The sequence below is a fragment of the Capra hircus genome, chromosome 3, assembly GCF_001704415.2.
Source record: "Capra hircus breed San Clemente chromosome 3, ASM170441v1, whole genome shotgun sequence".
Classification (NCBI taxonomy): domain Eukaryota; kingdom Metazoa; phylum Chordata; class Mammalia; order Artiodactyla; family Bovidae; genus Capra; species Capra hircus.
In genome coordinates, this window is record NC_030810.1 from 100,582,201 (window position 1) to 100,609,706 (window position 27,506).

Below are 27,506 nucleotides of genomic sequence, written 5' to 3' on the forward strand. Positions count from 1 at the left end.
TCCAGGTTGAAATTAACTTGAATTCCTTTGCTGTCCCCTTATCTCATACTCCACATCCTTAACTTTATACCCTTTACCTTTTCAGTGAGCAAAAATCCCCAGAAGACTTGGAGCGAGACTCAACCACCTCTGTGATCCCAAGATGTCAGCCCTTGACCCAGCAATGCTGAGTTTTCTTTTTCTTGGTCATCAAAAAAGGAGTGCAGTGGAAGCTAGGAGAGCTCTCCATCTCCCCCCGAAGAAGAAGAGCCTTTTCTCCTTCCCCTTCCTTATGAATGGGCATTAGTGCTGGGACAGTTGAGGACAGCAGCATCCTCTCCACTCCCAAGTTGGGTGAAACCAGTTTTAAGCTCACCAGCCTTGGCTTCCACAACTGAATGGTTTCAGATCCCCCTTCTTCCTCTTGGAAGAGGGATTGCTGGACTTGGCGATTTTCTTCCCCCCTCATCTACCGTTCATCAGGAGCTGGACTCTTTACTTTCCTCAGGACAGACTGGCTGGTACATTATCCCTACCTTAACTCTTTCTCTGGAAGAAGACGCCTGTAATCTTCGTAAAGATTTTGGGGGGGGATGTTTAACCTCCCAACCCTCTCCTTTTGTTTCCTTAAAAAAGGAAAAGGAAAATAGCACACAATTTCAAACCACTTTTCAGATCAAAACTCCAGAAGTATTGGAGAGATGCCTATTTACAGGGCTCCCTCAGAAGAGCCCTGGTATTTGAGAAACAGAAGGTGGTGACTGCTGTGTTAAGCAGCTCCTCTTTAACTCCTCCTCTCTGAATGAATTTCTTAAGGCTGAAGGAATGGAGAGAGTGGGACACGGGGTAGTCTTTACCCCTTTTGTTAAACAGTGGTGCAGTCTTGGGGCTCACAGGTCAGAACCCTTCCTAGGCAGAACCCTACTCACTGCCAGGCCATAATCGTTATTACTGTTTTGCAATTTGAAATGTATTCTGCTTGTTTTTCTAAATATGAAGACTTATCAAATGAATTTTAGATTTCTTCTCCAAAGGAGATGTCTTCCTTGCTCTTCCACCTTTTCCTACAGTGTTCTGCTGTTAGTGGAGCGGAGGAGACGGGGATACCTGTCTGTTGAACAGGTAACTGTGAGGCTAGAGAATGTTCTCTGAAATGCATAGGGAGCCAGCAGATTCTTGCCTTAGTGCAGTCAGTGCTGTGCCCCGCGCCCTGCCGCCTCTCTTCACGCAGAGAACGTGGAAATGGAGGCTGGGTAACCCCTCTTCTCCCTGGGTTCACCATCTGACCCTCCTCCTTGTGTCAGGGGAAAGGGGTCCTGGTGAGTCTGGCTGATGCTCATCCCTGTACTGCCCTCTCCACCCCACCCTGCCTTGATAGTAGCTTGGTCCACACCCCGAGTAACTGTCTATATTAGACACCCTCAGCCAGCTTCTGGCTGCCTGTCTTTGCTGCCATGTTCTTTTTTACAAGAAGGAAAGAAACAATTCTTGCTATTTTTTTTTTCATAATTTACTATTTATGATGTATTTAAGTGTTTTATTCAGGACAGAGTTCTGTCAGGGGTGGGAGGGAATATTTGAGGGAGGCTGGGTCTTAAGGATGGGGATGGGGAGTCAACATTTTTATGAAGTGTCACTATTTGCCTCTACTTTGTATTGTTCGGAAATGGCAAATACAGTATAAAAGCGATAAGTATCTGGTTTTAATGCATTAAACTTTTGTCAGTTATTTAGACTTCTTGCTTCCTCTTGATTCTTTTTCGTACACCATCTGCTCCACCCTTCTACCCCAGGCTGTTTTGTTCATATTGCCTGGAATGAATGAATCCTTTCCAGTTTTCCTCACTCCAGATTTGGACTAACTCAGGCTGAGAGAAATGATTTCATTCATTACCTTCTGGCCACCTCCTCCATCTTAACTTAAACTTGACAAGGAAAAGCTGTGAATGGCTAGAAAAGGAACTAATGTCGGTCTGTTGCCTAGGGATTTGGGGATCCAAAGCTCAAAATTTTGCTTGGCTTTAGGAGGATAGGAGAGGGACAGTGCGAAAAGCAAGCTAAGATTTATTGGCCCGAGATTCTCTCCCTTTCCTTCTCTCAACTTGGCCCCAAGTTTTCTTAGAAAAGCATAAAGACTGCTTTCCTCAGCTATGTGTTTTTCTAACCTCTGTGAGGTTGAGCTTATGGTGTTCCTTTCCACACCACTATTCCCTACTTTGTTAAGATCATTCTACAGTTATGCAGCAGCTAATGAGTAAGGACAGTCAATGCACTGGGTAGTTGAAGGTTAAAAGTAATTGATCTTATAGGGTTTAAGAGAGTCTAGAAGAGTACAACATGCATGCACACGGAAAGAATACCTGAGATGTGATTTCTGAAAGAGGTACAGAGCATAAAATAAGGAAGAAAATTAGAAGTGGACTTCCCTGCTGGTCCAGTGGTTAAGAATGCCCCTGGCCAAAGCAAGGAACGTGAGTTCGACCCCTGCTCCATGAAGATTCCACATGCCAAGGGGCAAGTAAGCCTGTGCCCACTCACTAGAACTAGAGAAAGCCCATGCACAGCAGGGAAAACCCAGTGCAATCAAATATATATATATATATATATTATTATTATTTTTTTTTTTTAAGAAGGAAAATTAGAGGTTACTGTGGGCCTGAAGTGTTGGGGAAAGTTTCACTTGAGCACAAGTGCCTTAGAAGTATGAGAACGGGCACGAGCGCTTGGCAGTCGAGGACAGCAGCGTTGTCTCTACTCCCAACAGAATGGCCTGTTGCAGAGAGCAAGGAAGAGACCATGGTGAAAGCAACGGTGGGAGATCTGAGGGAGAATATTGGAATGAGTATGGGTGGAGGCACTGGAAACCCTGGCTGCTGAGCTGAGGGATTTTTATTTTAAGCTGCAGTCAGTGAGGGAAGTGTAGGATGTTTCTGTCCATAAGTGAGACGTAAAAGAATTCCAAAGCCAATCTGATGACAGTTCTATCACAGCAGATAGAAAAAGTTGACAAGTTAGATGGATAATTTAGGTGTGAAGTAATGTGCATTTAGGATGATGGCAATACCAACTGGAGAGGAAGGAAGAGAATTGAGATGGTAATAAATTTTATAATAGAACAACTAACTGGAATGAAGGAGGAATTGAGGATTCTCAAAGTTTTGAATTTTAAGTCAGAGGCTCAGTCCTCCTTTAGACTGGATAAGAAGACTTTTTCCCAAACAAGAATTAAATCTGAACATATTTTAGGGGAAAAATGATCCTGCTGCTGTTCTTAGCTTGTCACTCTTCAGCTTACCCAGGCAACTGCTGGGTGTGCTAGGTACCCTCTGATGGTCAGAGGGCCCCTCTAGTGGCAAGCAGCAGCTACTACCTTACGGCTGTACCCTGCCATCTATAGTCACTTGCAAGTAGGGCCTATTCCAAAAATGAGGAAAATCAAACTATAGGATATATAACCTGGAAATCCTAGTCTAATGTTTTACTCTTAAACATGTCAATCTCAGCTAGTCAAAAAAGTTACTTACCACAGTTGGCATCTCAATTCTTTAAACAAAGAGTTGCTAGTTAAAGTAGGTTTCAGATTAAACTGTTCATTCTTCAGCTTTTCAAAGACAAAAACAAATCAGTATCTTTTATAAAATTATTTTTTAAAAGTTCATCAAAGGGACTTCCCTGGTGGTCCGGTGGCTAAGACTCTGCACTCCCAATGTAGGAGGCCCATTAAAATTTCATTAAATGCATCAGCTGTTTCCAATTTTTCCTCTCTTTTAAAAAGAATTTTAAAAAATTTTTATTATGGAAAATTTCAAACTAAAAATATAGTAAATTGACATGCATGCATCACCCAGCTTCAATGCTTGTCTGTAAATAAAGGCCAATCTGTTTCATCTATACCTTCTACCCCACCCTTCCCTTCTCTATGCACCTCTAAAGGCTTATGTTAAGTTCCGCACAGGGATTTACCTGGACTTACATGGTGGTCCAGTTGCTAAGACTCTGCTCAGTGGAGGGGGCCTGGGTTCAGTTTCTGGTTGGGGCACTAGATCCCACATGCTGCAACTAAGACCTGGCACAGCCAAATAAATAAATACTGTTTTTAAAATCCCAGACAAAAGCAACTACACCCCAATAAAAAAATCCCAAACATCGTATCATTTCATGCATAAACACTTCAACATATAGGTCAAGAGCTAAAGGTACAATACAACAATATTATCATGCCTTTAAAAATTAGTAATTCCTTAATAACATCCAGTGATCAAAGTTAGAAAACTTGTCCTAGAAATGAATTTTTACAAATAGCTTTTTGACCCCAATCTGTCTTGAACTCTAATGTCACTGATGACCTTCATGTTGCTAAATATATCAGTCCTCCTCTTACTTGACAGGTCAGCAGCATCTGACAGTTTATTACTCACTCCTAGAAATAAATATTTTCTTCATTTAGCTTCTGGGATACCACGTGCCTCCCCCTGGTTGTTCTTACCAAGGTGCTGCCGCGCTGCTCCATCTCCATCCTCTTTTCTGGTTCCTCCTTTTCTCTCTGGCCTCAAGATGTATGATTAAGTCCAGGGCTCCATCGTAGGGCCCCTTCTTTTAGTCCACCTTCACTCTCAAAGTCCTAAAGGCCCTGTATCATTTGTCCAACTCTCCCATGATCAACTAAAAATCCAAATTTCTATCTCCAACCCAGATTTTTTTTCTGAACTGCAAACTCATATCTACACACGTACTTGACATCTCCATTTAGGTGTCTAATAAGCATCTTAAACCTAATATATGCCCCAAACTGAATTGCTGGTTCCTGCCCCTCCTAGCCCATCTTCAGAAATAGTTGCTTAGAACCAACTCTAATAACCCCTTAACACCCCCTTTCCTTACATCCTCCATCAAATCCATCGGCAAAATTTTAAAATTTTGTATCTTAGAATTTCGGAGGCGGGGGGTGGGCCAAGCAGCATGCGACATCTTAGTTTCCTGACCCAGGGATCGAACCCATGACCTTTGCATTGGGAGCATGGAGTCTTAACCACTGGACTGCCAGGGAAATCCCTAAGTTGTATATCTTATGACATGCGAAATTCATCCATATGTCATTATTTTCACATCTTGTTGCCACCCTACAGAAAGCCACCATCATACCTGATCATACAGACCAGTCTCCAAACTGGTCTGTATCCTATTCTTTCCCCCATAGTCTGTTCTCAGTGCAGAAACCAGAGTGATCTGTTAGAACACAGACCCTCTGCGGAAACTTTCCTACAGCTCCTATCTCAGAGTCCTTAAAATAATCTTTACTGCTGTACGTAATCCGACCTTTCTTCTCCCTTTGCCTTTCTGGTCTCATCTCTTCTCTCCCTCTGCTCTAGTCCCTACTGGCCGTCGTGTTCTTAAATACACTCTTGCCTTGGAGCATTTGCACTGTCTCTCTTCCCCAGGTGTCCTTCAGCTCTCTTTTCAATTGTAAGTCTTAATATCCTGTTTATATATAAACACACACACACACATCCACCCTAGTTTCATCATTATTCAACACTGACTTATTTATTATCTGCCTTCCCATAGAAAGCAAGCTCCACAAATGCAGGCTTTTTTTTTTGTTCCCTTCCAAGTACCTAGAATAGTGTCTGACCCATAGGTAAATGAACTGTTTTTGCTCTTTTTCATATTGGAGCTCTTGTTGTACTGAACTCTGATCCTATCAGATTTCACCTCTCATGATCTCATGATCATTCTTGCAACTCACATATCTCTTCACTGAAAAGCTTCTGACATAGTTCTAACAGGACATCTGTATAAAGAGAGTATAAATTCTGCATTCTCCAGGTTGAATCAAATCCATCATATAGGACCTATTTACTAACTCATTTTTTTATGACCACCCTATTTTGTATTTGCAATATCTACAAGGACTTTTCAAACTGTAATTAAAAACTGGTCACAATCTGTTAAGTATCTGACTAAAGCTGAGATGGTGACAGATAACCTCCCTGTATAGACATCATGAATCCCGAAACAGTGATGACAGTATTAATTCATTTCCTATTCACTTCCTTTAGTTTGGGCTGAATGTTTATCTACTTATACATTTTAGAAGAACACTAATTTATAATAATTCCCGATGTTCAAATTGTCTTTAGAGTTGCATTATCCTGATTAACTCAGAACATTTTTTGTTGTTGAATCTTATCTTTTATGAAATACTTTAGATTTGACTTCACCGATTTGTGTTGATTTCTATTTGTACAATTGGTATATACCTGGACTTCTATGTAGCTCAGCTGGTAAAGAATCCATCTGCAATTCAGGAGACCCTGGTTTCTATTTGTACAATAGTTATATAGCTACACATGCTTTCTTTTATTACTATTGCCTGATATGTTGTTTTTTCCTTTCCTTTAATTTTTTACCTTTTGTCAGTTTGGTATGTCTTACATTCATATTTTGTTTATATTTGAACTTTTCACTAATGATTTTTCTATGCTTTATTTTTCTTCCTTTTCCTGTCTATGACTATAGTAACGGATTTTTTTTTCCTTAGTAATACAGAGATTTTACTCCTATACCTTTAATGGTCATCAATAACTTTTGAACATATCCATTAAAACTTTATCAATATCTATGTAATGTCTACAACACACTTCAGTTCAGTTCAGTTCAGTCGCTCAGTCGTGTCCGACTCTTTGCGACCCCATGAATCGCAGCACGCCAGGGCTCCCTGTCCATCACCAACTCCTGGAGTTAACTCAGACTCACGTCCTTCGAGTCCGTGATGCCATCCAGCCATCTCATCCTCTGTCTTCCCCTTCTCCTCCTGCCCCCAATCCCTCCCAGCATTAGAGTCTTTTCCATTGAGTCAACTCTGCGCATGAGGTGGCCAAAGTATTGGAGCTTCAGCTTTAGCATCATTCCTTCTAAAGAAATCCCAGGGTTGATCTCCTTCAGAATGGACTGGTTGGATCTCCTTGCAGTCCAAGAGACTCTCAAGAGTCTTCTCCAACACCACAGTTCAAAAGCATCAATTCTTCGGTGCTCAGCCTTCTTCATAGTCCAACTCTCACATCCATACATGACCACTGGAAAAACCATAGCCTTGACTAGACGGACCTTAGTCGGCAAAGTAATGTCTCTGCTTTTGAATATACTGTCTAGGTTGGTCATAACTTTTCTTCCAAGGAGTAAGTGTCTTTTAATTTCATGGCTGCAATCACCATCTGCAGTGATTTTGGAGCCCAACACACTTGGCATCTCCATCTACCATCTCTGTAGTCATGTCTGGGTCCTCTGCTCCTTCCCCCACTTCCTCCAAAATAGACACCTGGAATTTCCAGTTTTTCTTTGGAGTGTGTGTGTAGGTAAGCCAAGGCATTTATTTATTTATAGCCAGGCCAAGGCATGCAGGATCTTAGTTCCCTGACCAAGGAACAAACTAGTGCTCTCTGCAGTGGCAGTGCAGAGTCCTAACCATTGAACTGTCAGGGAATTTCCAGCCAAGGCATTTTTAATTAAAATAATTTTATTTTTATTTTTTGGCCATACCATGACAGATGTGGGATCTTAGTTACCCCACCAGGGTATGAGCCCATAGCCTCTCCACTGAAAGTGCAGAGTCTTAATCACTGTACCACTAGGGAAATCCCTAAGACATTTTAAAATGTAATTCTTTTTTTGGGGGGTGCTGCACTGGGTCTTAGTTGTGGCATGTGGGATCTAGTTCCCTAACCAGGGATTGAACCTGGGGCCCCCTGCACTGGGAGCACAGTCTTAGCCACTAGAATGCCAGGGAAGTCGCTAAAATGTGACTTGATTAAAAAGCAAAAGTGATTGACTAGGTTGTCTCCCATTCTTTGGGAGATTAGTTAAAATTATTGATTCATCAAACTTTTTTCTGCCTTCCTACCATATGTCAGGCTTTGTAGTGGACTTAGGGATAGCAGAGATTGACACTTCTCTTGCCCTTAATGGGGACTTCCCTGGTGACTCAGACGGTAAAGAACCTGCCTGCAGTGCAGGAGATCGGTCCGATCCCTGGGTTGGGGAAGATCCCCTGCAGAAGGAAATTGCCACCCACTCCAGAATTCTTGCCTGGAGAATTCCACGGACAGAGAAGCCTGGCGGGCTACAATCCATGGAGTCTCAAAGAGGGGGGACACGACTGAGCGACTAACACTCACTTTCTTTTGCCCTTAATGAAATGGGAAAGACAGATATACAAACAAATGCAATTCAGAGGTATAAGTGCTTAGTAGTTTGATGAACAAAGTGCCATGGGGAACCGGGGGAGCTGGAAAGTCAGTAGTCAGTAGTCATCCCATCAGTTTTTAAAAACGATGATGCTGGAATAGACATAGCCTCAGCACTTTCAGAAGTTCCTTCACGTTTTTTCTTACCTCTTCTCTGCAAGGAACGCCACCAGAATACCTGAATGGCAGGGCAGGTGGAGGTGTGGCCCTCTTTTTTGTGTTACTTGGCCCCTCCCTCCGCCCCAAACAGCTCCCACTTTTTTTTTTTTTTTTCTTTCTGGGGGCGCCTACAACTCCCAGAAAGCAACACGGGGATGAAGGCGGAATCAGCTGGCCCAACCGAGGTCAGTGATTGGTGGTGCGCGCCGGGCCAATTGGAGGAGTTGTTGTTTAGTGGTCTAAGAGAACCGGTCGGGGAGGGAGGAAGGAGGCACGATGGTGTTGGAAAGCACTATGGTTTGGTGAGGAGCCACCTCGGGCCCCCTTGGGCAGCGGGACTGGGTCGGGGGCGCCTGTAGCTCGGAGGCCGGGCGGGCCTGGGGTGGGCGAGGGGGCCTGGTGGAAGAGATGAGGCCTTGGGCCGGGAGGAAAGGAGCTCCAGCGACTCCCTGAGTCATCCTGGGGCCCCAGAGGTAGTTCCCGACGGACGGGCCCGAGGTACCCCCTTAACCCTCAGTCCGCGGACAGTCGTTGACCGGCCCTGCTATTTTTCTCCATTACAGCGTCGTCTTCTCTAGATCAGCCTACATCTGTCTTTAGCTAGAGTCCTGCTTCTCGGACTCACCGTGCTAGTCCTCTGCCTTCCTCTCTCCTTTTCACAATGATGGGTGTTAGGAAGAGAGTTTCAGCTCCCTTCCTGGCCCCACTCACTTGTCGCTGACTCCTTTGCTTTTCCTGGTGTTACCGTCAAAGGCACTACAAGAGTACTTTATAAGTGTTTGTGGCTTAATCGCTAAGTCGTGTCGGACTCTTGGCGATTCCATGGACTCTAGCCCGCTGGGCTCCTCTGGCCCTGGGATTTTCCAGGCAAGAATCCTGAAGTGGTTTGCCATTTCCTTCTCTAGAGGATCTTCCCGACCCTGGGAACGAATGCGGATTTCCTGTACTGCAGGCAGATTCTTTACTAAGCTACCTTCTAAATGTTAGGCATTTAATTTGCTTCATCTCACTTAAGCCTCACAATACTCCCTCCCTTTTACAGATGAGGATACCGCGTCTCGGCAGTTTTAAATGACAGAATCACACAGCAGGTTAAGTGGTGGAGCCTAGGTTTAAACTCAGGATTATCAGACTCAAAGACGCTTCGGCACTTATCCAGTGAGCTCTCATCAGTCTGACTTGGCTAGCTGTTAAAACTGAGGACCACACTTTTGCAAGGTTTCAAGAGTTTCTTCTAAGTGTGAGCCTAGAATGAAAACAGAATAGTACACAAACACACACAAATCCCCAGTTGCATGGAACAGACACCTAAGGGTTTTCTTTTTGCTGGGTAGATACTGTTGCCAGATAGCACATAGGATGCCCAGTAAAATTTAAATTTCAGATAAACAATTATTTTTAATATCAAAATGGCCATGTGTATGTCCCACATATTGCATGGGACATACTTTCACTAGAAAGTTACTGTTGTTTGTCTGAAATTCAGATTTAACTGGGAGTCCTGTATTTTCTCTTCTTTATTTGTTTTTGGCTGTGTCGGGTCTTCACTGCTTTTGCCTGGGCTTTCTATAGTTGCTGGGACCCGGGGCTACTGTTTTTTGTGGTGAGGGTTTGCAGGGTTCTGGTTGCTGTGGAACACAGGCTCTAGGCGCCGGAGCTTCAGTAGTTGTGGCACACAGGCTCAGTAGTTGCAGCTCACTCGGGCTTAGCTGCTGTGTAGCATGTGGGATCTTCCCAGACCAGGGATCGAACCCACGTTCTCTGCATTGGCAGGCGAACTCTTTACCACTCTGTCACCAGGGAATTCTGGGAGCCCTGTATTTTCATTTGCTAAATATGGCAGCCTCTGGAAGAAAGCAAGTTAAGAGTAGAAAGAGGACAGGATTTGGAATCCAAAATCCTGTGTTTGGGGTACTTTCCAGCCGCATGTTCTTGAGAATGTAGTAAATCTCTCACTTTAGCTATAAAATAAGAATATAAGAGTAACATCTACTCTTCTCATAGCACGGGTAGGCAGTGTGTGTCGTGGTGCTCTGTAAACTGCAGCACTCTGCATCTATTAGTTGCCATGATGCTTAAGAAGTCCTCAGGAAAGAATTTAAGAGGGTCCTTGAAGGGACTTAGACAAATGTTAAGGAGAGGCCATTACATGTAAGGAGAAGGGCATAAGGAAAGCTGCTGAAGTGTACATTCTCAAGGCTTGTTTAGGGAGTAGAAAATGGACCAGTGTGACTTCATTATTAGGTTGTTGGTTGAAGGTGGTTCCCTTTTTTGGAGAAAAGGGCATGCAGCCAGGTAGAAGAGCACAGATGTCGGGTTGAGGAGGCTGAATTCTGCCCTTTACCCTTCAATGGAGGACTACTGAAAACGTTCTGAGGCCAGTGGAGCCAGAGCTATATACAAAATGGGATTTAAGAATGCTGATCTGGCTTGGGGTATGGGAGGAAAGGTTAGGTCCAGAGTGATGCACTGGCACCCTGTTGTAACAGCCTAGCCATAGAAGAGCAGTGAAAGCCACTTCTTTTTTCATGCTTTGCTGGCCCTCAGAAAGGTGTATATATTTGTTTCTGCTTGGTCTGGTGGCTCAGACTCCCAGCCAGGGAAGCTTAGGCATCTGTATTCTTATTTTTAATGAAATTTTATGGAATAGCTGGATAATTTTGTCAGCCCTTATTTTGATATAAAATTTTATTGGGAAAAATTACTGTTGAGTGAAAGTAGTCACAGGAAATGCATGTATTATCCTGTCTGTATAAAGTTCAATGTTGGGAAAAGCAAACTGCATTTTTTTAGGGGTGCACACGTAGGTGTGCAAGCATCTGTGTTTTTAACAGTGCCAGCACCGTCACCCTCAAAGTGGTTCTGATGCACTCGTGACAGCAGGAGGACCGCTGTCGTGTTCTGCACAGCAGGTTCTTCCTCCCTCTCAGCCGCCCCCCATCCCCCACCTCCCAGGGCTTCCTCTGACATCTTTCTTCCAGCCTTCATCCATCTGCTGGTCTTGCCCACAGCCTTTGTACTTAGTAGCTATTGCAGCTGGATGATCCTCAAAGCTTCCATTGTTTCATATATTTAGCTACCACTGTATTTGAAGCAAGGAAGGCAGTTATTTCCCTGTTGGGAGAGTAGTTGGAAACAGTGTATCAGGGAAAAAAGAATATAGCATGGTCAGTAAAGTCCGCCCTTGACCTCCTTTATATGGATTGAGTTTCGTCTGTAAGAACTAGTCTGTGTATCATGCTTACTGTTAGGCATTGTGCTAAGTACTTTCCATGAGTTTAATCCTCATAGCCAGCACTATCCAGGTAGGTATAATAAAGCCCATTTTACAGATGAGGTAACTGGACGTTAGAGAAATTCAGTAGCTTCCTTAGGATCATAGAACTAGTAAGTAGTAGAGTAGGGATTTGAACCTGCCTGAACACTACCCTTCCAACCCTTTCTACTTGTCTTACAGTAGTTTCTTAATTACCTCTCCATCATTTTTGGTTTGTGTTTATTGCCTGGCGAAGGATACTAAAGAAAAAATCGCCTCCAAGCCCGTTTAGCTTGCCAGTAGAGATGAGCTGTCTCTCAGTATGCTGCTTGCTTTCAGTGTTTTGACAGAACTCAGTTCGTCAAGAATTCATTCTCTTCTGGGGTGTAGATAACTTTCTCACTTCCCTGTCTTCTTTTGGTCTCCAGGAACCTGGCACTTGTATTCCATGTTATTTGGATTCTTACAGATTGTGAAAAATATAGGGATAGAATACGTGAGACCCCCAGATCTATGAAACCTCATTTTTGCAGTTCAGTCCAGCTGTCAAAGCTGTTGAACATTTAACCAGATAATTTAGATTGCACTTTCCTGCACTCAGTGTGCCAAGTGTGTGTTATTTCATAAATATTTTTCAGTTGCTCTGTTGATTTCCTGCCTTAGAATACTCCTATTTTAATAGCAGATAGCGTGTTTCTCCACGACCGTGATTGATAACGCTTAAGGCAGCTTATAAAAAGGTGGACATGGTACATTAGTAGATCACAGCCTTGGGTACTTACACAATTACTTGTGGAGATTTAAAAAGGTTTTTTGCCTTTTGTTATTTTGAGTCAGTAAGTCTAGATGAGGGCTTGGTCATGTGTATATTAAAAAAAAAAAGTTGCAGCTGATCCTCTGTTCCACAAAGACTGAGAGCCACTGCCGTATGCCGTGGCACCCCTCGTGGGAGAGTTGTCGCGGGGGGGCGGTTTCTGGACCTGGAGGGAATGTCTCAGACAGGTCTCACAGTGTGGCCTGTCTCTCCTGCTTCACCCCCAACCTGGCAGCGTGGACAACAGTGAGTACATGCGGAACGGGGACTTCCTACCCACCCGGCTGCAGGCCCAGCAGGATGCTGTCAATATAGTCTGCCACTCCAAGACCCGCAGCAACCCCGAGAACAACGTGGGCCTCATCACACTGGCCAAGTAGGTGGCGCAGAGCGGGAGGGCGTGCGGGGGAGGCGGAGCGGTTCCTGTCTGTGGCCCGCTGCGGTGCCTGGGGCTGCCTTTTCGTGGATTCCTTGAGGCTGCTTTTGCCCGTCACCTTCCTAGACTACCTTCTGCACTACTCATATGAATAAAAGCAGCACGCCCCTTGCTGTGGAGCCAGGCTCTAGGCACACGGGCTCAGTGGTTGGGGCGCACAGGTCTGGCTGCTCTGAGGCACGTGGAGTCCTCCTGGACCGGGAATTGAACCTGTGTCCCCTGCCTTGGCAGGTGGACGGTCAGCCACCGTGCCACCAGGGCAGTCCTCACCGTATTTTAAAGACAATAAAAAGGGGTTTGGGGCCAGCTTCCCAGGGCATGTCACACACCGTGTTACCCCCAAAGTAATTTGTTTCGGGAACTGATAATCCTCAAGTGAGTGACTGCCCATCCCAGCATTCATGTTATTCGCCAGAAAATGAGTCTAAAAATGAAGATACGAGAGAGAAGAAGGAGCATCCAGCTATTGTAGAGAATTCTCAGGGCCCTGAGAGGAAGATGGCATGAGAGAGGTTGGGGGAAATACTGGAAGAGGCCAGCTTCTCTCAAAATCACCCCCTTCTTATTTTCTGTGTTTCATATCCACACATTAGAGATTTTTCTCTAGTTTTCTCCAGTTATTCTCTAGTTTTATGTCATTGACATGTAACATTGTGTCAGTTGAAGGTATAATGATTCGATAATGTGTGTATCGCAAAGTGATCACCACAGTAAGTTTAATTAATATCCATGTCTTACATAGTTAAAAGTTATTCCTTGTAATGAGAACTTGGAAGATCTGCTCTCTAAACAGTAGATGTTTATTTAGGAAAAATAGAGATAACAGTTATCATCACAGTCTCTAAAGAAAAGATGAGTTGAGCACAGTTTGGAGGCAGTTGTCCTACCCTGAAATCACAGACATGCTTCCTCCCCATTCCAGTGACTGTGAAGTGCTGACCACACTCACCCCAGACACTGGCCGCATCCTGTCTAAGCTTCACACTGTCCAGCCCAAGGGCAAAATCACCTTCTGCACTGGCATCCGCGTGGCCCATGTAAGTCCTGCTGGGTCCCTCTGGTGGTTCCTCCTTGCTCTGGGATTCTGCCTCCATCCTTACTCATTTCCCCCCAGACTCTTGGAGTGAGAAGCAGCACCAGGGAAGAGAGATGATGTAGAGAAAGGAGTGGAAAGGATATAGTGGGATGATCGGTGAGGATCTTGAAGGGGAAGGCCCTAGAATGGAGAATTAACCCCTCTTCCTTATCCACAGAGAGGCACAGATAGAAGGGAAGGGAGGGGGAGGGGTTTAGATCTGGTGCGAGTGTGATGGTAGGCTCACAGTATATGGAAGCCGTAAGAAAGAGAGTGATAGGAAAGAGCTGGGGGATTCCTGTGGCTGATTCAAGAACTCCCTCTTCCTTTTGAAGCTGGCCCTGAAGCACCGGCAGGGCAAGAATCACAAGATGCGAATCATTGCCTTTGTGGGAAGCCCTGTGGAGGACAATGAGAAGGATGTGAGTCCAAGTGACAGCCGGGGAGTTTGGGCACCACATGTTTGGGAGGGGGCTTCTGTTGGCTCTTGGGAGAGCCAGGAAGGAGCACTGGGTCCATCAGTTCGGGGGAAGGAGGTTGTGCAGAATTCAGTTTCTGCCGGGCCCTTGGAGTGGTAAGCTTGCGATGTGTGTCACCTTCCCTCGTGGTATGGAACAGACTTCCTCATTTCTCTCCCCTTCTTCCTAGCTGGTGAAACTGGCTAAACGCCTCAAGAAGGAGAAAGTAAATGTTGACATTATCAATTTTGGGGAAGAGGTGAGTAAGGGAAAGTAAATGTTGACATTATCAATTTGGGGGAAGAGGTGAGTAAGGGCTGGTTGGGGGCCAGTGACTGCTTTGATCGTAAATAGAGAACAGTCTTTGCCTAGAGGAGTGTCTGTATGGGGTTGAGGGGCTGCAGACAGGAGCTAGGGGCAGAGAATGGGGGCAGGGCGGGAAGGAGAGCCTCCCGGGTTTTTCTCTCCCCAGGAGGTGAACACAGAAAAGCTGACCGCTTTTGTAAACACGTTGAACGGCAAAGACGGAACCGGTTCTCACCTGGTGACAGTGCCTCCTGGGCCCAGCTTGGCCGATGCCCTCATCAGCTCGCCCATTCTGGCTGGGGAAGGTGGTGCCATGCTGGGTCTTGGTGCCAGTGACTTTGAATTTGGAGTGGATCCCAGCGCTGATCCTGAGCTGGCCCTGGTGAGCAAACACTGACCTCCAGGAGAGCTCAGGTGTCCTTGATCCTTCTCACACAGCATCTAGCTTCTCTAGGGCTAGACAGTCCTAAGGACCCTTGCTTGTTTTCCCAGACCCCCTCTAGGTCCCTCTTCCCCATCATTCTGTCTGATCTCTAGGGGCACCACTGTCAGACTCTCGTCTTCGCTTCTCCCCACGAAACCCCAGGTTTCTCCCAAGCCCATCCTTTTCCCCTGTGTCATCTGTCATCTTTCCAGCTGCTTCCCCACGGGTATAAACCAGAAGCTGCCCCTTTGCAGTCCGTCCCCACCCTCAGCTGCCCTCCCCAGCGCCCCAGGGGACTAAGGGCCGGAGAATGTCTGACTTCCCTCACCTTTGGCCAGGCCCTGCGTGTGTCTATGGAAGAGCAGCGGCAGCGGCAAGAGGAAGAGGCACGGCGGGCAGCTGCCGCCTCTGCCGCTGAGGCTGGGATTGCCACGACCGGGACTGAAGGTGAAAGAGGTGGAATCTGAAGTCCCGGGACTGTGGGGTGCTCTGTGAAGGGCTGGTGTAGATGGGGCTGGGGTTCTGGCGGTGTGGAAACACGTGGGCTTGGGGGTGGGCACAGTTCCACCCTGCCGCTGTCTTCCTTTTCCTAGACTCGGACGATGCCCTGCTGAAGATGACCATCAGCCAGCAGGAGTTTGGCCGCACGGGGCTCCCTGACCTAAGCAGTATGACTGAGGAGGAGCAGATTGCTTACGCCATGCAGATGTCCCTCCAGGGTGCAGGTGAGCCAGGGCCTGGGTGGGCGTGCCGCAGCAGAGACGCTGCAGGAAGAAATGGAGCTGAGCAAACTGACCTTCCTTCCTCAGAGTTTGGCCAGGCAGAGTCAGCTGACATGGACGCCAGCTCAGCCATGGACACATCTGAGCCCACCAAGGTGAGGGCCGGCGATGGCTCCATGCCGCCATCAGCCTTAAAGTCCCCTGTGTTGAGATCCTCAGCCTGCTAGGGCTGGAACCGTTCCTGTCTCAGGGTTTCATAGATGAGCTCTTTCTAGAGCAGAAGGAAAGAAACCCATGGAGGTAATGTTTCTCGTGGGTAAACCTTGCTAAGGAGAATGTGGCCAGAGTGGAGAAATGTCTTAAGTGTCTGTAATTTCCCTTCCTTGCTGGTGGGAGCAGTCTGGACACTTCTCAGTGATGCCATCTTCCAGGAGGGTAAAAAGAGGCTCCAGGAAAACAAAAGCGGGGAGTGGATGTCTAATAGCAGGAAACCTAAAGGTCATGGCATCTGTTTTTATCTTTTGAGCTCAGAAAGCAGTGTCTCAGGCTTCTCCTCTAATTGATCGGTACTTTAATGTTTGGGGGACTTCCCTGGTGGTCCAGTGGTTAGGACTTAGGGCTTTTACTGCTGGAGGCCCAGGGTTCAATCCCTGGTCAGTGAACTAAGATCTGGAAAGCCATGCCTATGCAACAACAACAAAAATAGAATAAGTGTTTTAAGCTCATACTGTGTATGTGCTTAAGTTGCTCAGTTGTGTCTGGCTCTGTGACGTTGTAGACTGTAGCCCGCCAGGCTCCTTTGTCCGTGGGGATTCTCCAGGCAAGAACACTTGCCTTTTCCTGCTCCAGCATGCTATGAATAGGCACTGGGTATTTTCCTAAACCCTCCTTCCTGTCCTTGGCCAGTCAAGTGGGGAGAGGGGCTCGTGTGGCGGTGCGCTCCCGTCTTCCACGTGGGCTTGCTCTGCAGCCAGCCCCCGTCACCGGGCTGACACTGCCCCCTTTTCAGGAGGAGGATGATTATGACGTGATGCAGGACCCCGAATTCCTCCAGAGTGTCTTGGAGAACCTTCCGGGCGTGGATCCCAACAACGAGGCCATTCGAAATGCTATGGGCTCCCTGGCCTCCCAGGCCACCAAAGACGGCAAGAAGGACAAGAAGGAGGAGGACAAGAAGTGAGACTGGAGGGAGGGGACGAGCCGGTCAGGGGCCCAAGCCGGGTGGGGTGGGGGGAAGGGTCGGAAGTGTTGTCTGTAACCACTGCGGCCTAAATAAAGCTTGGCAACTTTTTTCTTGCTTTTTTGCTTCAAACACTGGTAACTTTGCCTGTGACCATTCCCCTTCCACTCATCTCCACCCAGGACAGTCCTTCCTTAGGAAGAACTTTACTGAAAGCCATTTGTGTGAGGCACTGGGCCCCCAGAGAAGAGAAGCCAGGACTGGCCATTGAGGATTCAGCATCTAGGAAAGGGTCAGCCTATAAATGAGCAGTTACCCATGTCTAACAAGTGCCCAAAGAGAGGCCTGAACAAGACACTGTGGAAGTGAGGAGAGAGGGCCACAGCCTTGTAGCCTCTGGGAAGATTCCCAAAGGCAACATTTGAACCCTCATTTAATGGGGCCAGAAGTTCATCAGCCAGCAAACAAGATGGTGATGTTTCCATTCAGTAGGAATAGCGTGTGCTGATGGCGTGGAGGCATTTTGTCGCTTAAAGACTAGTTGGGCCGGCAAACAGCAGGAGACAGGTGGAAAAGTCAGAATACCACATATCAGGGATCTTGGAGACCTTTCACAAGGTGGAAGTCTGTGAAGGAGAAACATGATTCATCTTGTTTCCACAAAATCCTGTGGGGCATGAAATAGAATACACAATTCATATAATCTCCCTTTATTATATTATATTTGAAAAAATATTTTACACATAAAATACTTAACCTATATATAAAGTAAGATGTAAAGAAATTAACATATCTGAAATTGCTTAATGTAAAAGCTAGAATATTACTAACACCTAGTCACATACCTAGCCTTCTGGAACCCACTTCTTCACATCCTCCTCGGAACTTTTATCCTGAATCTCACATTACTTTTTTCCCTTCATGTCTTCTCATATACATAGAGTCTTGACAAGAATGTTTAATGTGTTTGAGCGTTCCTTGGCAGGTGGTCCAGTGGTTAGGACTTGGTTCTTTCACTGCTAGGGCCTGGGTTCAGTCCCCTGTCAGGGAACTAAGATGCCACAAGCTGTGTGTTGAGGCCCTTCCCCTCAAAAATGTCCTGTACTCTGAGACTTGCAGAACATGGTTTCTAACAACCAATTTGTTTCTTAGGTTCTTCAAAGTTGCTGCACTTAGTGGCTGCGTATTCATTTTTCACGGATGTTATGTATTCTGGGGATGTTGTGCAATCTCACCATTTTCCTGTAGATGGATCGCGCATTGCCTCTAGTTATTTTTCTAGTATCAACAGGATCTCAGTGTTTTTTGTACACATCTCCTGATGCGCCCATACAGGAATTTCTATTTTTTTTTTTCTCATTAAACTCTTTAATGGGTCTCGAATTCTGTGACAGATTTTTGGTCAAGTTGTTTTCATTAAAAAGTACTGATTTTAAAAACTAATAACTTAAACTGCCACACACAAAACATATGGTCCACAAAAACATTCTCCTTTCCTTCTGAAGGTTTTACGATGCATTGTTATCGTTAGCCAGTCTTTTACTATTAAATGGCCAACTGAGACAGTTCTGAGACTGTTCTTCCACCACTGATTAGGACGGGTGGCAGATTTGGGGGATAATATTCATTTAGGCTTCTGAGTTTTCTGGGCAGACTTGGTGACCTTGGCAGCTCCAGCTGCCTTCTTGTCCACTGCTTTGATGACACCCACAGCGACAGTCTGTCTCATGTCACACACAGCAAAACGGCCCAGGGGAGGATAGTCAGAGAAGCTCTTGACACATGGGCTTGCCAGGAACCATATCAACGATGGCAGCATCACCAGATTTCAAGAATTTAGGGCCATCTTGCAGCTTTTTCCCAGAACGATGATCAATCTTCTTCAGCTGAGCAAACTTGCAAGCAACGTGAGCTGTGTGACAGTCCAGCACACGTGCATATCCAACACTGGTCTGGCCTGGATGGTCCAAAACAATCACCTGAGCTGTGAAGCCAGCAGCTTCCATTGGTGGGTCATTTTTGCTGTCACCAGCCACATTGCCACGAAGGACATCTTTGACAGACACGTTCTTGACATTGAAGCCCACACTGTCCCCAGGAAGGGCTTCACTCAGTGCTTCATGGTGCATTTCTACAGACTTCACCTCCATTGTTACATTGACTGCAGCAAAGGTGACCACCATGCCAGGTCTGAGAACACCAGTCTCCACACGCCCCACAGGGACAGTACCAATACCACCAATTTTATAGACATCCTGGAGAGGCAAACGCAAGGGTTTGTCAGTTGGGCGAGTTGGTGGCAGGATGCAATCCAGAGCTTCAAGCAGGGTGGTTCCACTGGCATTGCCGTCCTTACAGGTGACTCTCCATCCCTTGAACCATGGCATGTTAGCACTTGGCTCCAGCATGTTGTCACCATTCCAGCCAGAAACTGGCACAAACACTACTGTGTCGGGGTTGTGGCCAATTTTCTTAATGTAGGTGCTGACTTCCTTAACAATTTCCTCGTATCTCTTCTGGCTATAGGGTGGCTCAGTGGAATCCATTTTGTTAACACCAACAATTAGTTGTTTCACACCCAGGGTGTGAGCCAGAAGGGCGTGCTCACGGGTCTGCCTGTTCTTGGAGATACGGCTTCAAATTCACCAACATCAGCGGCAGCAATCAGGACAGCACAGTCAGCCTGGGACGTGCCTGTAATCACGTTTTTGACGAAGTCTCTTGTGTCCTGGGGCATCAATGATGGTAACATAGTACTTGCTGGTCTCAGATTTCCACAGGGAGATATCAGTGGTGATACCACGCTCTCAGCTTTCAGCTTCTCCAAGACCCAGGCGTATTTGAAGGAGCCCTTTCCCATCTCGGCAGCCTCCTTCTCGAACTTTTCAATTGTTCTCTTGTCGATCCCGCCACATTTGTAGATCAGATGGCCAGTCGTGGTAGACTTCCCTGAATCTGCGTGCCCAGTGACAACGATGTTGGTGTGGGTCTTCTTTCCCATTTTGGTTTTCACGACACCTGTGTCCTGGCAGCAAACCTGTTGTGGGGGAAAAAAAAAAAAGGCAGGAATTTCTTTAGGATACTTCACAGGATAATGATGAATTCTTTTTCAAAGTGGCTGAATGGATTTGCACTCCTTCCTGCAGTCTAAGAATTCCTATTAAACTCATCCCTTTCCAGCCCTTGGGACCGTTACAAGTTCTTAATTTCTGCCAGTCCAGTGAGGATAAAACGATAATCATTGTGATCTTAATTTGTGTTTCTCTAATTACTAATGAGGTTAATTATCCTTTTTTAAAAAAAATAGGTCTTTGTAGTTCCATTTTTGTGAAATATTTCTTCATATTTTTTGTTCATTTTTCTCTTGAGTTCATTTTTTTTGGTGGGCTGGGTCTTCATTGCCATGCAGGGGCTTTCTCTAGTTGCGGTGTGCAGGCTGCTCACGGCAACAGCTTCTGTTGCAGAGCACAGAATCTAGGCTCGAGGGTTTCAGTAACTGTGACATCCAGGCATTAGTTGCCCTGCAGCATGTGGAATCTTCCCGGGCCAAGGACTAAACCCATGTCCCTTGCATTGGCAGGCAGATTCTTATCCACTGTACCACCAGGGAAGTCCTTGAGTTAACTTTGTATTGATGTTTTATAGAAGTTCTTTATTCTTAGTATTAAATCATTATTGGTTATATGTTGTTATAAGTATGTCAAATTTATGACTTGTCTTTTCACTGTTCTTTTTGGCACATAGTGCTTGCTTAAGGGATCTTAGTTCCTCAACCAGGGATTGAACCTAGGCCCTGGGAGCTCTACTGAGTTAGGGCTGCCAGGGAATGCCCTAAAACTATTTTTTATAAAGCTCAAACACATTAAAACTAAACATTCTTGTTAAGACACTTTATGTATATGAGAAGACATGAAGGGAAAAAATAATGTGAGATTCAGGATAAAAGTTCTGAGGAGAATGTGAAGAAGTGGGTTCAAGAAGGCTAGGTACGTGACAAGGTATTAGTAATATTCTAGTTAGGCCCACTGAGCCCTAACCACTGGACCACCAGGGAATCTCTTTTCAGTTTTCAAAAGGTACCCTTTAGTGACCAAAACTTTTAAATTTAATGTCAGATTTCTTAATCTTTTCTTTCAAAGTTAGTGTTTCTTGTGTCCAGTAAACTCTTCCATAGGTCAGAAAGATATTCTTTTTTTTTCCTGAAAGTTCTATGGTTTTGCCTTTCACATAGAAATTCCTTATTCTGTCTCAGTATACAGTGAGATAAGGATCAAATTTCTTTTTTTTTTTTTAGGGATCCAATTTCAATTTTGTAATATGGAAAGCCACTTGTTATATTATTTATTGGGGGAAAAAACCCCTCCTTTCACTGTGGTGCTGCTTCTGCCTGGGCCAAGATTCTATGAAGTTAATTTGCAGTATCCTGAAGTCAGACTTTAATGCTTGAATGTAAACAAGGTTCCACAAAATCGAGCTAGAAAGCCTACCCTGTGCTTACATTATGTTCGTATTGGATGTGTGCCGTTTCTGAATAGTGAGTTTGAAAATGTGTAAGTTGAGCAGGACACTAGCATTTTTTTGAATCACATATTTACTTGAGAGAAATGGCTCATCATCTAGGATGTGGCAGCCTTTTATAGGTGTTGGTTTTAAAGATGATGGTCTTTTTGGCTTTCCTGAGTCTGGGGATAGTTTTCCAGCCAAATCACGTTTTGGCAGAGTCTGCGCATCTAGTTGTGATGGGCCCTGTGTCCCATCTCTGGCCCTCTGCATGCCAGCTGAGTGACTTCAGTGTTCATGAGGATGACTCAACCAACACCTTGGCCTCTTCCATTTCAGAGATCATCATCACAGTTCATTCTTCCTTATTTATGGCAACACGTCTACCTTAAGAGATGCCCCCGGCTGATTCAGATACTCGGCCCATGGACCCCTCTTTTTCTCAGCTCTCCCACTTTGATGGTCCATGTATGCTTTCCAGCAGTACTGTGAAAAATACGTGTACTCTGGGCAACTCCATTTCAGGAATTTAACCAGAGAAATGACACAGATATGTACAGGGATGTTGAAAGAATGGAAACAACATGATATCCAAAAATTAGGTTACATCGTTGTAGAATATTACACACTGTCAATAAATTTTAATTTTGGAAAAACACTCAATGATACTGAATATATGATTATATTAGCAGATGCTTGTGTGACACAGTGTGCCAGAGACTATTCTAAATGCTTCACACTTTTGTATCATTCAGCTTCCACAACCCTGTAAGGTAGCTGTAGCATCACTGATCCTAGTTTCTAGATAAGGAAACTGAAAGCCAGAGAGGCAGGTAACTTACTTACAGTGATGGTGCTGACAGTGTGGTCTGTGAGCCTCTAAGAGTCCCCAAGACTATTTTAGGGAGTTTGTGAGGTCAAAACTATTATCATCATTAATATTGTGTTAGGATGTTTTTCTTCTCTTCCATGATGATGATACTTGCAATGATGCTGAAGCAGTGGGGGTAAAACTTTTGGTGGCTTAGCACGAATCTAAGACAGTGGCAGTCCACACACCCCTATATTGAAAAAAAACACAAAAACTGTCCTTGATGAAGCAGTAAAATCATGAATTGTATTAAATCTCAGTTCAGTTCAGTTCAGTCGCTCAGTCGTGTCCGACTCTTTGCGACCCCATGAATCGCAGCACACCAGGCTTCCCTGTCCATCACCATCTCCCAGAGTTCATTCAGGTTCACGTCCATCGAGTCGGTGATGCCATCCAGCCATCTCATCCTCTGCTGTCCCCTTCTCCTCCTGCCCCCAATCTCTCCCAGCATCAGAGTCTTTTCCAATGAGTCAACACTTCTTAGCATGAAGTGGCCAAAGTACTGGAGTTTCAGCTTTAGCATCATTCCTTTCAAAGAAATCCCAGGGTTGATCTCCTTCAGAATGGACTGGTTGGATCTCCTTGCAGTCCAAGGGACTCTCAAGAGTCTTCTCCAACACCACAGTTCAAAAGCATCAATTTTTTGGTGCTCAGCCTTCTTCACAGTCCAACTCTCACATCCATACATGACCACAGGAAAAACCATAGCCTTGACAAGAGGGACCTTAGTCGGCAAAGTAATGTCTCTGCTTTTGAATATACTATCTAGGTTGGTCATAACTTTTCTTCCAAGGAGTAAGCGTCTTTTAGTTTCATGGCTGCAGTCACCATCTGCAGTGATTTTGGAGCCCAAAAAAATAAAGTCTGACACTGTCTCTACTGTTTCCCCAACTATTTCCCATGAAGTGATAGGACCAGATGCCATGATCTTCGTTTTCTGAATGTTGAGCTTTAAGCCAACTTTTTCGCTCTCCTCTTTCACTTTCATCAAGAGGCTTTTTAGCTCCTCTTCACTTTCTGCCATAAGGGTGGTGTCATCTCCATATCTGAGGTTATTAATATTTCTCCAGGCAATCTTGATTCCAGCTTGTGTTTCTTTCAGCCCAGCGTTTCTCATGATGTACTCTGCATATAAGTTAAATAAGCAGGGTGACAATATACAGCCCTGATGTAGTCCTTTTCCTATTTGGAACCAGTCAGTTGTTCCATGTCCAATTCTAACTGTTGCTTCCTGACCTGCATACAGATTTCTCAAGAGACAGGTTAGGTAGTCTGGTATGCCCATCTCTTTCAGAATTTTCCAGTTTCTTGTCATCCACACAGTCAAAGGCTTTGGCATAGTCAATAAAGCAGAAATAGATGTTTTTCTGGAACTCTCTTGCTTTTTCCATGATCCAGCAGATGTTGGCAATTTGATCTCTGGTTCCTCTGCCTTTTCTAAAACCAGCTTGAACATCAGGGAGTTCACGGTTCACGTATTGCTGAAGTCTGGCTTGGAGAATTTTAAACATTACTTTGCTAGCATGTGAGATGAATGCAATTGTGCGGTAGTTTGAGCATTCTTTTGCATTGCCTTTCTTTGGAATTGGAATGAAAACTGACCTTTTCTAGTCCCGTGGCCACTGCTGAGTTTTCCAAACTTGCTGGCATATTGAGTGCATCACTCTCACAGCATCATCTTTCAGGATTTGAAACAGCTGCACTGGAATTCCATCACCTCCACTAGCTTTGTTCGTAATGATACTTTCTAAGGCCCACTTGACTTCACTTTCCAAGATGTCTGGCTCTAGATTAGTGATCACATCATCATGATTATCTGGGTCGTGAAGATCTTTTTTGTACAGTTTTTCTGTGTATTCTTGCCACCTCTTCTTAATATCTTCTGCTTCTGTTAGGTCCAGACCATTTCTGTCCTTTATTGAGCCCATCTTTGCATGAAATGTTCCCTTGGTATCTCTAATTTTCTTGAAGAGATCTCTAGTCTTTCCCATTCTGTTGTTTTCCTCTATTTCTTTGCATTGATCACTGAAGAAGGCTTTCTTATCTCTTCTTGCTATTCTTTGGAACTCTGCATTCAGATGCTTATATCTTTCCTTTTCTCCTTTGCTTTTCATCTCTCTTCTTTTCACAGCTATTTGTAAGGCCTCCCCAGACAGCCATTTTGCTTTTTTGGATTTCTTTTCCATGGGGATGGTCTTGATCCCTGTCTCCTATACAATGTCAGGAACCTCATTCCATAGTTCATCAGGCACTCTATCTATCAGATCTAGCCCCTTAAATCTATTTCTCACTTCCACTGTATAATCATAAGGGATTTGATTTAGGTCATACCTGAATGGTCTAGCAGTTTTCCCTACTTTCTTCAATTTAAGTCTGAATTTGGCAATAAGGAGTTCATGATCTGAGCCACAGTCAACTCCTGGTCTTGTTTTTGTTGACTGTATAGGGCTTCTCCATCTTTGACTGCAAAGAATATAATCCATCTGATTTTGATTTTGGTGTTGACCATCTGGTGATGTCCATGTGTAGAGTCTTCTCTTGTGTTGTTGGAAGAGGGTGTTTGCTATGACTGGTGCGTTCTCTTGGCAAAACTCTATTAGTCTTTGCCCTGCTTCATTCCGCATTCCAAGGCCAAATTTGCCTGTTACTCCAGGTGTTTCTTGACTTCCTACTTTTGCATTCCAGTCCCCTATAATGAAAAGGACATCTTTTTTGGGTGTTACTTCTAAAAGATCTTGTAGGTCTTCATAAAACCGTTCAACTTCAGCTTCTTCAGCATTACTGGTTGGGGCATAGACTTGGATAACTGTGATACTGAATGGTTTGCCTTGGAGACGAACAGAGATCATTCTGTCGTTTCTGAGATTGCGTCCAAGTACTGCGTTTCGGACTCTTTTGTTGACCATGATGGCTACTCTGTTTCTTCTGAGGGATTCCGGCCCGCAGTAGTAGATGTAATGGTCATCTGAGTTAAATTCACCCATTCCAGTCCATTTTAGTTCACTGATTCCTAGAACGTTGATGTTCACTCTTGCCATCTCCTGTTTGACCACTTCCAATTTGCCTTGATTCATGGACCTATGAAATATTGCTCTTTACAGCATCGGATCTTGCTTCTATCACCAGTCACATCCACAACTGGGTATTGTTTTTGCTTTGGCTCCATCCCTTCATTCTTTCTGGAGTTATTTCCCCACTGATCTCCAGTAGCATATTGGGCACCTAATGACCTGGGGAGATCAATCCTCGGGTTGCCCCTCCCGGCCGCCGGCCCTGGCCTCAGGCTCGGGGTGGCTCCTCAAGGTCACCGCCCCTGGCCTCGGGCGCAAGGTGGCTTCTCCTGGCCGCCCCTGATCTCGGATGCGGGGTGTCTCCCCCAGGCCACCACTGGCCTCAGACGCGGGGTAGCTCCTCCTGGCCACCGCCCTGACCTCGGACCCTTTTTAAAATACTTATTTCTTTTGGCTGTGATGGGTCTTTGTTGCTGCTCACGGGCTTTCTCTAGTTGTGACAGATTGCATTGGCAGGCAGATTCTTAACCATTGGACCACCAGGGAAGTCCCTAAACCTCAGCCCTTGAGTCCACATCTTGAGCATGTCTGAGGGAAAGTGGGAGCTACATAGAGCGTGTGGCTGCATCCTGGGGTGCAATGATGGACTTGAGGAACGGCACTTGTGCAGTTGTTTGACTTGTGAGATGAACTAGCCGCTTTTTTTTTTTTTTTAATAATGTAACATTGTTACTTAAAAGAATAATGCCAGGGGCTTCCCTGGTGGCTCAGAGGTAAAGAATCTGCCTGCCATTACATGCGGCATGGGTTTGACCCCTGCTCTGAGAAGATCCCACATGCTGTGAAGCAACTAAGCCTTGTGCCTCGACTATCGAGCCTGCACTCTAGGAATCGGAACCTGCCCCGTCTAAGCCCACATGCCACAACTGTTGAAGCCCTGGAGCCCATGCTCTGCAACGAGAGAAGTCCCAGCAATGAGAAAGAGGCTTGCGCACCACAACTACAGAACATCCCCCCTGCTTACCACTCAAGAAAAGCTGGAGCAGCAACGAAGACCCAGTGCAGCCAAAAAGTAGAATAGCTGCCAGACAAATCGTGGTTATTCAGACTTGAGAATTTGGCAAACACTTTCTCAAAAGTAAATGATGTAAGCCTCACTTCAAGGAAAACAACTGACAGTTTTTGTTGTCCGTGATGAAATTTGAGTTCTCAGGTGAAATTTTAAATTTTGGAAAACTTGTATGTGCTACAGTGAACTTGACATTCTCAAAATATTTTAGATGGGTGATATTAATACGTACCTATTACGTATCAAAGTTGTGTGTTGTAATGCGTGAACATTAGGAAGCTCTGCATTATACAGTGAATCAATATTCTCCAAATGATCCATTTCAAATGCAAAAAAAAAAAAAGAGAGAAAAGCAATGGATTCAGATGTAACAGATTACAAAAAGTATACTAATATGGTTTGGGATCCCACGTGGTGACTGGCATTTTAAAGACTACTGTATATTGAATTTCCCTGGTGGTATAACCAACTGGAAGGGTTAATTTTGAATCCATACTGGATTTGCTTCTGTGACTTTAATTCTTATATTGCTGCTTTTGTTATGATAGGCATAGGCAAATGCCTCAGGGAGACCTGCCCAGCCCCTTCCACCTGACCTTTGGGCTAGGGTGTCTGGTTCACTGGGAGATAGCTTGACCCTGCCCACCTGTGAAGGGTCTTAAGGAAGTGAAACTAACACATCCCTCTGCCCCAGGCTTGCCATTCTAGGAGACAAGGGATTAGATCTGATAGAGTGCTTGAAGAAGATGGACTGAGGTTCCTGACATTGTACAAGGGGCAGTGATCAAGACCATCTCCAAGAAAAAAAAAGTGCAAAAAGGCAAAATGGTTGTCTGAGGAGGCCTTACAAACAGCTGAGAAAAGAAGAGAAGTTAAAGGCACAGGAGAAAAGGAAAGATATACCCATCTGAATGTAGCATTCCAAAGAATAGCAAGGAGAGATAAGAAAACCTTCCGCAGTGATCAATGCAAAGAAATAGAGGAAAACAATAGAATGGGAAAG

General features: G+C 45.0%; 2 protein-coding genes and 1 pseudogene across 6 annotated transcripts in view; 2 read left to right on the forward strand and 1 right to left on the reverse strand.

The window, feature by feature from the left end:
- Nucleotides 1-1,714, forward strand: part of PIP5K1A (phosphatidylinositol-4-phosphate 5-kinase type 1 alpha) — a 39,732-nt gene extending 38,018 nt beyond the window's left edge. For all 4 annotated transcript variants that reach the window (XM_005677614.3, XM_005677615.3, XM_005677617.3 and 1 more), the window contains one exon: nt 86-1,714. In XM_005677614.3, coding sequence (XP_005677671.2) covers nt 86-170 — 85 coding nt within the window. In that variant the 3' untranslated portion in view covers nt 171-1,714. The remainder of the gene's footprint in view (nt 1-85) is intronic.
- On the forward strand, nt 8,578-17,179 carry PSMD4 (proteasome 26S subunit, non-ATPase 4). Of its 2 annotated transcripts, none has more exons than XM_005677612.3 (10): nt 8,578-8,683; nt 12,687-12,827; nt 13,810-13,924; nt 14,298-14,384; nt 14,611-14,679; nt 14,893-15,108; nt 15,489-15,606; nt 15,744-15,875; nt 15,960-16,027; nt 16,882-17,179. In XM_005677612.3, exons 1-10 carry the CDS (start codon nt 8,658-8,660, stop codon nt 17,050-17,052), a joined length of 1,143 nt encoding a protein of 380 aa, XP_005677669.2. In that variant the 5' UTR covers nt 8,578-8,657; the 3' UTR covers nt 17,053-17,179. The 2 variants fall into 2 exon arrangements, with proteins under 2 accessions (XP_005677669.2, XP_005677670.2); XM_005677613.3 differs by having other exon boundaries at nt 15,489-15,597.
- On the reverse strand, nt 18,420-20,053 carry LOC102173351 (annotated as a pseudogene).

Excerpts from the sequence above, each read along its gene's own strand:
- PSMD4 (XM_005677612.3), top strand. The coding sequence starts at position 8,658 with ATGGTGTTGGAAAGCACTATGGTTTG. Across the intron at positions 8,684-12,686 it reads TTGGAAAGCACTATGGTTTG|CGTGGACAACAGTGAGTACA; the intron begins GTGAGGAGCCAC and ends CCAACCTGGCAG. Across the intron at positions 15,607-15,743 it reads CGGGACTGAAGGTGAAAGAG|ACTCGGACGATGCCCTGCTG; the intron begins GTGGAATCTGAA and ends TCCTTTTCCTAG.